The 9,640-nt window shown below is 31.8% G+C and overlaps 1 protein-coding gene across 1 annotated transcript; it reads left to right on the top strand.

Moving 5' to 3' along the window:
- Window positions 1–2,197: 2,197 nt before the first annotated feature.
- On the top strand, window positions 2,198–6,000 carry LOC104111105 (uncharacterized). Its single transcript, XM_009620711.4, has 5 exons — window positions 2,198–2,464; window positions 3,358–3,490; window positions 4,249–4,373; window positions 4,494–4,640; window positions 5,645–6,000. The coding sequence occupies exons 1-5, from the start codon at window positions 2,285–2,287 to the stop codon at window positions 5,777–5,779; spliced, it is 720 nt and encodes a 239-aa protein (XP_009619006.1). The 5' UTR covers window positions 2,198–2,284; the 3' UTR covers window positions 5,780–6,000.
- The last annotated feature ends 3,640 nt before the right edge of the window (window positions 6,001–9,640 follow it).

Below are 9,640 nucleotides of genomic sequence, written 5' to 3'. Positions count from 1 at the left end.
CATAGCTTCATAAATAGCAAAAGCTAGAAAATATCAAGAGTTTAGAGGAACACCATTCGAAGTGAAAATTGACATTATTTTGTTCAATTTGTAAATTAGCTAGGGATCAGAATATCTTACAAGTTACAATGATATCTCCTCCCTCAACAAAATACAAATTGTAAACTATTTAATGCTCATTGCAAATACCATATATCTCGCTTTATGAGATCCATGTGACCACCTTTAAAATTCCAATTTTGTAACTTTGAGGTACTTTCTTCCCATCAAACAAGGTGGACCAATACGTGGAATTTGGAGAATTACCAATATTAGTGACAACTCTTTGGACCTTTACAAACCTTTGATTTTGCTTAAGTTTTTGTATAGAGATTGAAGGATAGTTTATGTCTGATATGAGTTGCTTGTCATTAGTAGCATTTCTTGGATAATAAAAATTATTTTTCTTTGATATTACTAATCTATGTTTGTTTCTCTTTGAAGCCATAATAATAGAGAAAGTTATGCTCCCTCCGTTTCAAAAAGATTATTTTACTCAATCTTTTTAAAACAGAGGGAGCAATAATTATTCATGGTTATTTCAAATATTAAGCCTGGATAATTGATATCTAGAGCTTTAATAGGGCTTAATTCCCAGCACCTACTTCATTTGGATTTGCGTGAAGACTTTTAATGTATTTGTCAAGTGCTTTTATCAGATTATTAGATATTGCTATTGTAGAGGGAAAAAGAATTCTAGTTATCACCAATATCTGAAGTAAAATAAGTAATACTAAGGTTTAAAAAAATTAGGGAAAATGGACTATATTTGCAGCAATGTGATGTAAAAAGTAATAGTACATGAAAATAAATAAATAATACTCCTACTAACAACAATTTTTTCTATAAATAATTAATTATCAATTAAATAATCGAAAGAAAAACAAACTCAAAGGAGTAATAGAGGAGATTACCGTATCTTTATACTTAAACAAGTATAGAAACGAAAGTAAATTTACCATCATTGATAAAGCTTATTAGGCAATGTAAAGAGTTTGATTTGATATTTGTTTCCTCCATCTCTCATTAGCTTTAAAGCCAACTGTTTCACTTTTTTATTTAAAAGGCAGCAACAGTTAAACATTAGTAACTAATACTCACATAAAGAATTGCATCCTTCAAATAAATTGGTATTTTTATTTAAATAGTTTAAATTATTTAAAGAGTATTTAAGTAATTTAATTTTTGAGTTTTGGGCTTCCCATAATTAGTTTTTCCAAATTATAAATTAATATTTTTTTATTTTTTTAATTAAAATTTGATTATGGCCGTAAACATTCGATCACAATAGGGCAGACTCCTTCCGTAAATTGAATGGACACAACTTTTTAAGAAAGGACACTTTAAATATATTAGCTTCTTTTTATTTTTATGTGTGTCTTAAAATTTATTTTTAGGTAATTTAGAAGGGCAATTTGGTAATTTAACTTTTAACTTATAAGTTTCCCACTTTTATAATAACTAGTCTTAGGGTACGCGCGTTGCGCGTGTTCCCCACATCAATAAGTAAATAATTTTCAAAAACTCACATAAGTATTATATTAAACAATATCTTTGAGTTCTAATAAAATTAAAATATATAACTTTCTAAAAGTATATATGTTGATCCCAAATCCAACCCAATGAAAGTACTTAAGTTTTGTAAGAATATCTTATGAAATTTTTTGTTATTTTTATGCCTTAATATTGAACAAACAAGTAAAACAATTACTTTTATCACGACGAGTTGGCCTGTAATTCCTATAAAATTTAATAAGTGAAAATTTAAGTTTGAAAATGACTATTTTGTCTAGTCAAATTTTAATTTTAAAGGGTAAAAAAGACGAACGACATTTCGCTAAAGGCCTTTGTACTTTTAATATAATATAGATATGATAACATGCTCCATTAAAAAATTATGATAGGGTATAAAATAAACATAAATAAAATACAAAACTGTTCGGTCAGTCAAAACTATTTATATATATATATATATATATATATCAACTATTATTTTTATGAGCGATTAAAAATATATACAATTCTCATAAAACACACTACTAATATTTTGTAAAAAAGATAATCGTTTGTAATCATTTTGGCTTCTGTGGTGAAAAAAAAAGGTAGGGGTATAATTCCAATATTACCCTCCATTTCATCTCAAAACTACACATCGGCAAATTCTGCAGTGTCTTAGTCTCAAACCCCACCGTCGCCAGCTAAAACCCTACTAAGAATCGACTGCCCGTACAGATTCCGGGGAACAATGGATTCGGAAAAACTGTCAGCTCAAATAAAGGACAAAGACTTGTTCAAAGCAGCTGAATCTGGCGATTCATCGCTCTTCGAATCACTTACCGAAGAACAGCTCCTTAAAGCCCTATCTCTCCGTAATGAAGATGCCCGTTCTCTCCTTCACGTTGCCGTCTCTTCTGCCCACGCCCAGGTTCTTTCACTCTCACACTAATTAACTCCCTCCGTCCCAATTTATGTAGGATTGTGACTGGACACTAATTTTAAGAAAGAAAGACTTTTTGATATTTATCTTTAAAACAAGGTATAGAGACAGTAGAGGAGCTACGATTTTCATTAAGGGATGTCAAAGTATAAAAAAGTAAATTTACGAGGGATTCACCACATATTTTATATATATATATATATATATATATATATATATATATATATATATAATTTTTCGATGAAGGGGTGTCAGGCGGAGCTATGTGGCTCTGCCATTGTAAAGAGAATTAAAGTAAAATGAGGGGTTTAAACTTAAATTGTTTCATAGAAAAGTGTCATCCCAATCGAAAAAGGAAAATTTGCCACATAAAATTGGACAGATGGAGTATGATAATTGTCTCATTCAAATTAAGTGAAGTTTAACCAATAGTATGAAACGTATCCTTTTTTTCTTTAAATAAGTCAACTAATCAATTGGGTTTATGATGTATCATATTACCATATTGATACAGGAATTGTAACTTATTGTACTCTATTGTAGTTTACAAACATCTGAGTTTTAATTTAAGAAAAAACTAGTCCTGTCATATTGAGTTCTGGAAGTTACTCTAATTGACTTCCTATAATAAGGGGAAAAGTGTTAAAATATTTGGGTAAAAGGGGGACTAGTGTAAATCACATTTTTTTAAAGTTCAAAATCTACCCGACATTTGAATCATCATAGCAAAAAATATTATGTTTGTTTGATTCTCCAGGACAGATTTGGACACACAGAGTATAATTTTTATGTAATCCCTAAATGTGGTGTTTACAGTTTTGAAGCTAGGGGTTGAAGTAATAAGTTTGTGAAATTTGGGTAATTTTGGTGATGTATATTAGGTGGTGAAGATTCTTGCGGCTGCTGATCCCTCAGCGAGTGGTATAAATAGTGGTGATGAAGAAGGTTGGGTGCCATTGCACTCTGCAACAAGCAGTGGTAATGTGGAAATTGTGGAGATTCTGCTCAGCAGAGGTGAGCAGTATAACAATTTGCTGTGCTGTATGAATGTTAACACCTTATCTATGTCATATAAAGGATATATCTTTACAAAACTGGAAAATTTTAAAAATGAAAATATAAGATCAGAAAGATTTCTATACATATAATATAAAGGAATTCTATAGGGTTTTCAGTTTTTTGGAGCTTATTTTAATGAATTCATGTCCAGTAAGTCGATTGAACCGTTGATATTAAGGAGTAGAAGAAATTGAATGGATGTGCTAAACCTGAAAATAGATGGATGTACATTTAAAAAGAGAGCATGGTTGAATTTGTTGAGTGTTAACTCTTTTTTTTTCACCTTGTTGAGTGTTAACTTATATACGAAACTTTTGCATTTTGCCTACTTGATATCAAATCACTTGGGTCGGCCATCTAATGAAATCAAATGAATCACGGCAGAAATTGCACTGTAATCTTTTGCGCTAATCCACCTACCAATTTGTATTTTGCTATTTCTCCAACATCAAAGGTAGGATTCCCTGTTCTCACGAAATTTGTTGCAGGGGCAGTTTTCTAAGATGAAACAATGTTATCCTTATCTCAGCTATATGCTATTTGTAACCTTTAATCCCGTGTATCCTGTGAGGATCCTGGTGCTGTCCCACTGGGAGGGTGACCTGTGAAAGTGTACCTGCTTTTGTCAGCATTGTTTAGACAGTTTCAATGAATCCAGTTCAGTGGTTGAGCCATGTATTTGTGATAGTAAATGTGAATATATTTGTAAATAGGTGCTGATGTAAATCTGAAAAATGATGGTGGCCGCACTGCCCTTCACTATGCCGCTAGCAAGGGTCGAGTGAAAATTGCTGAACTTTTGATTTCACACGGTGCTAAGATCAATGCGAAAGACAAGGCTTGTAATCTTATGCTTGGGACTAATCATCTTCTTGGAAAGCTTATTATGGTTTCAATATATTTGAAGGTTAGGGTGTTCGTAACTTCTTGCTATTGGTTTTATTAACATGTGATGTAGGTAGGATGCACCCCATTGCATCGTGCAGCTAGCACGGGGAACTCTGAGCTGTGCGAACTATTAATTGAGGAAGGCGCTGAAATTGATGAAGTTGACAAGGCAGGCGAAACGCCCTTGATGACTGCTGTTGTATGCGGCAATAAAGAGGTGATTCTGCAGAAGTTATTTCCATCAACTTGGATGAAAATATTATTGTTGCTTAACTTAAGTCTTTAATCTTGTTCATGAGCTATATAGCAAAAGGGTCATAAATATCTGACAAGTGAACAGTGCGTAGATCTTTTTTATTCTTAATACTATATAATTAAGCATGTCAAAGTATCAGATATCTCATGCTGCCCTTTTTTAAGTTATTACACCTTTTTATTTGGTTTGAGGAATGAGCCTTCTTCTTTTGCAACTCCTTTCTTGTTATTCTACTACTCCTACCCACTACCCCATTTGGGAAAGAAATAACAGTTCAATCTTTCTCCCCTTTGTTTGTTCGGTCAAACCGCGGAAACCAACTTATATTTGGACAAAGTTGTTTCCCTCAGAAACTTGGTACGGAACTCTGGGTTTACTCACCTATGATGCATTCCTCTGAAAAGCTCACTAAAAATACATCAAATGTATATCGAAGGGTATGACCTAGTGATTAATGACGTTGAAGATCCCTGCGAGACCATGGTTCAAATCCGAGAAAAAAAATGTGATTTCTTTCATTTGCCTAAACCTTAGTGGGCGGAGTTACCCGGTATTTGTGTTGGTGGGAGGCAGTAGGTATCCCGTGGATAGGTCTGAGGTTCTGCTAACTGGCCAGAACACCGCTCTTGTAAATAAACACACATCTTTGTTGTAGAATTAGTGATGCGTGCCTCTCAAACCTAGCACTACTAAATTTCCGAGCCTTAAGATTCTGCTTAAGTGTACCTTGAATTTCCTCAATGTTAGTATTCTACCTAAATCAAATTTATATGAGCTGAAGAGTTCATTGCTGATGCTCTCTTGAATACATTTGGTACTAAGGTTGAATCATTGTGGTGTCTGCAATTATTGAAAAAAAATTTGGTTGTAGAGAACACTCTTAAGGATCAATACATCTTTAGAATTATTATGACATTACGACGTAACAAACAATAATGCACATGGTAATTATTTTTACTTGACAGGTAGCTATGCTCCTCATACGACATGGAGCAAATGTCGACGCCGAGGACAAAGAAGGCTACACTGTGCTTGGTCGAGCTTCTAATGATCTTCGCCCTGCACTGGTTGATGCTGCAAAGACAATGCTCGAAGGTTGAACTCCACGACTTCATCGCCTATCAGAAAACTCAAGCCGACTCTGTAAAGCATTATGTTGCATGGGAGGAAATCTTAATGTTGTTCTGACTAATTTATAGTATTGCTTTCTACTAACTTAAACATACATTTGTTCACCCCTTGGGGAAAAGATTTGTTGATATGTACAATTGACCTTTCAGAAAGTTTGAACAAGTGATACTAGGTGCAATGTTCCCTTCAACCTCTAGTGCACATTAGTTTCTTGTTTTTTCCTCAGAATTACCTCAATCCCTATTGTGCTCTATATTATGGCACTCCCTTTTTTATTGCAACAAGCGTGACGTTCTTGTTGATGATTGCAGCAACCCCCACTGCAAAGAGCTGAAAACCAAAGCTGCCTCACGTTGGGAAAAATCGGACAATGTGTCTTCCAACGATATTTCCTATTTTGTTCTTTTAAGCGAAACCCTTCTTAAAAGTTAAGTCACTAAATTTAATTAGAGATCATTACTCAAAAGTCTCTTTTTAAAAATCAGATGAATTTAAGTCTCTTTTTAAAAATCAGATGAATTTAAATTCATGATATTGTAGTCAGTATAAAAGTTGTACATATTATCCTATAATAGGAATCGTACGAGGTAATATTCGCCTTGAGAGCCTTTATTAAATTATATTACTATTTAATTTTTTAAGTTTAGCCAATGTTGAAAAATTCCACTCCTACGCTATTGTTCTTCGTACGCTTCTCCTCCTCCTTCTTCTTCTTCTTCTTCGTCGTAAATAGCAAAATCAAATTTCTGGTCGTCCAAGCGGCTATTTGCATAGCACCAAAGCATGCCGGTCTTGTCTGAATTTGACTTTGAGTAAACTTTAAAAAAATTGTAAGCTTCGGCTATTCTTTAAATAATGGTCCTCCAAGCGGCTATTTGTGCAATTGCCCCGATCCTACGTAGCTTCTTTGTACCTAAGATTGGATTTGGGCCTGGCCCAATCCTTGAAAGAGCAAAGGAAAGGGGAAAATGACACCAGGCGATGACACATAAGAAAAATTGGCAATATTTTACTCTTATATTAGGTTTGACAAAGACAACCCCAAAAAAGAAAATTTGGCATGGCATGACAACTAGGTTCAACAATTGGCATAAAAAAGCCAACGTTTTAGGATTTGGCATATGATAGCCTAAAGTTATTCTCTCTTTTCTAATGGTTCAACCACCATCCTAAAAATAAGTCCCATCAAAATTATTTTTCTTAAAAATAGCAAAAAATATTTAAAACCTTCTCTCTTCTCTATTAGCAACCATCATCCCATAAAATAGGTTTCATTTCCTTCAGTAGTATCCGAAAAAACTCCCAAATATTTTTTAATTATTTTTTTAGTTTTTTATCTGTATATCCAAATATATATAACACAATAATAATTATATTATTTGTATATCACAATGTATAACATAATAATAATGTGTATATCAAAAAAATATATTAAAATTTTATTTTTCTTCTTTGTATAACACATTTCAAATTGAAAACTCAAGTTCAAGACGACTCCACATGTATATCCCCTATTGCATCCTGTGTATATCTCTATGTATATCAGTGATATCTCATATATATCATGTGTATCTGTGTATATCCATAAATATTTGTATTATATACAAGATATACAATGTGATATACACGATCGTCCGTAAAACAATTGTGTTGTATACACGATATACAAAGTGATATACATAGACGTCCAAAAACCCGTGTATGATATACACTTATGTATATGATATACAACGTGATATACACATATCGCAATTGGGTTTTCAGGTCTGATTTTTTACCTGAAACCAGTCTAATAACTTCTAATCTTGCTCAAATTTTGTATATAGCCTCGTCTAGGTATTTTCAACCAATTTTAACCACACCCACTCATTCAATCCAACAAAAAAGAAAAAAGAAAAGAGAAGAAAAACAAAGTTGAAATGTATTTTCTCTCTCTTAGTTTTTGCTTCTAATTTTCTCTGATGTGAGATTAACTTTACCCTTTTCATTTCACTGATTTTTTTGCATAATTTGCAAGAACTTTTGCTAAACTATGAGAGCGAAAGAGAAGAGATAGAAGAAGAAACACAAGGAGAGAAAGGGAGAGGGTAAAGAAAAAGATACATAGGTTAGAGAGAGAGAGAGGTGTTTGGGGGGGGGGGGGGGGTATAGAGAGAGAATAAATAGGAAGTATGTTTTTTAAAATTTGGCTATATAATACCAATTGTTTTGGGGTTGTCTTTGCTAATTTATGGCCAATAATTTGCCAATTCCTCTTGCATGTTGTTATCCAGTGTCAATATTTCCTCAAACAATTAGCCTTGAACATGAAATGAACAAAGCAAATACGTTTTTGGGATTGTTTCACAAACAGCTAGCTAGATTCAATATTTACTTTTTTTGCCAGTATATATAAATTATATATTGCCTATACACAGTTATACATATGTTATATATGAATTATAAATATATCTGCCGTTATTTTTAGTTTAAGAGATAGCTGGGCAATTATTTGGTTTAATTCTTCTACGTTTTTTGGGTGAAATGCACAAAGCTGCTATCAGGACAGTTATTTAAAATATAGCCGAAATTTCCATAGTATTTAAAATTTAGCCACATTATCAAATTTCAGTCCCCATGTCTGAACCTTGACCACCGTACTTCTGACCTGAGGTTTCAAACTTCAGACCTTCGGGGCGGAAATTAGGCTAGCAGTTCAAAACTTCAAAATTGCGGGAGGAAATTTGAAACTTCCATCCAAAGGTCTAAAGTCTTAAAATGTTATTATTGAATTTGTCTGAAGTTTGCTTCATCTGGCTAAACTTTTAACATATTATAAAAACTGGCTAATTTTTTAAATAGCGTATATAAAAGCGGCTTTGTTCTTTGAAGAGTTTTTTACACACTTGATCCTTTTTTAACTATTATTTAAAAAAAATAGCATCATTCATTGTTTATTCCATAAAGAGCATTTTTTTTTTCATTATTAGCATATTACAAAAATTAAGCCCAACATTCATCTTCTTCACTCCATTTTTTAAAATCTAATGCATATGTGAATGCCACCTAAATTCAAGATGTATTGATTTATACGTCTTTTATACTTTGTATATCAAGTATCACTTTAATTCAAAATATATTTTTATGTATATAATTTTTGTATATTTATTTGTGAAGTGCCATATTATTTTAAGATGTATTTTTAATGTATATTTTAAATATATTTTATACGTCAAGTGCCATTTTAATTCAGGATGTATTTTTTGTATATTTATATGCCATCTTAATTAAATTTAAGATATATTTTTTATGTATATTTCACATGTCTAAGTGTCATCTTAATTGAAGATATATTTTTTATGTATATTTTTTATATATTTTATATGTGTTAATTCAATATATATATTATTTTATATACATTTTGTATATATTAACGTATATTATTATCGAAGTAAGATCTTTATGTTAAGAAAGGAAGAAAGAAGGGAGAGAAAAACTTAAGAAAGATAATTAAAAAGAAAACGAATGGAATAAATTTAGAAAATATATTGGCTTTGACAGAAAATAAAATTAAGAAGATGAAGAAAAAGAAGGAAAGCTAATAGATAAAGAGAAAAAAAAAATATGATTTTTGTACAAAACATTATTGACTTTCCATTCAAATTGCTTATGTTTAGAGATTAATAATTAATATTCCTATTTTAATGGGACTGTGTGCTATAAATATAAATATTTTACTGTTACAACTGTAATATTGAATTTCATGGTATGAATTTATTATATTTCTTTTAAACTGTGACATTTATATAAATTTTCTTTTTGAAACGACACAACGAGAAAATGATGGCCCA

This window comes from Nicotiana tomentosiformis, chromosome 10 (genome assembly GCF_000390325.3).
Source record: "Nicotiana tomentosiformis chromosome 10, ASM39032v3, whole genome shotgun sequence".
Lineage (NCBI taxonomy): Eukaryota > Viridiplantae > Streptophyta > Magnoliopsida > Solanales > Solanaceae > Nicotiana > Nicotiana tomentosiformis.
This window is presented reverse-complemented; position numbering and strand designations above follow the sequence as displayed.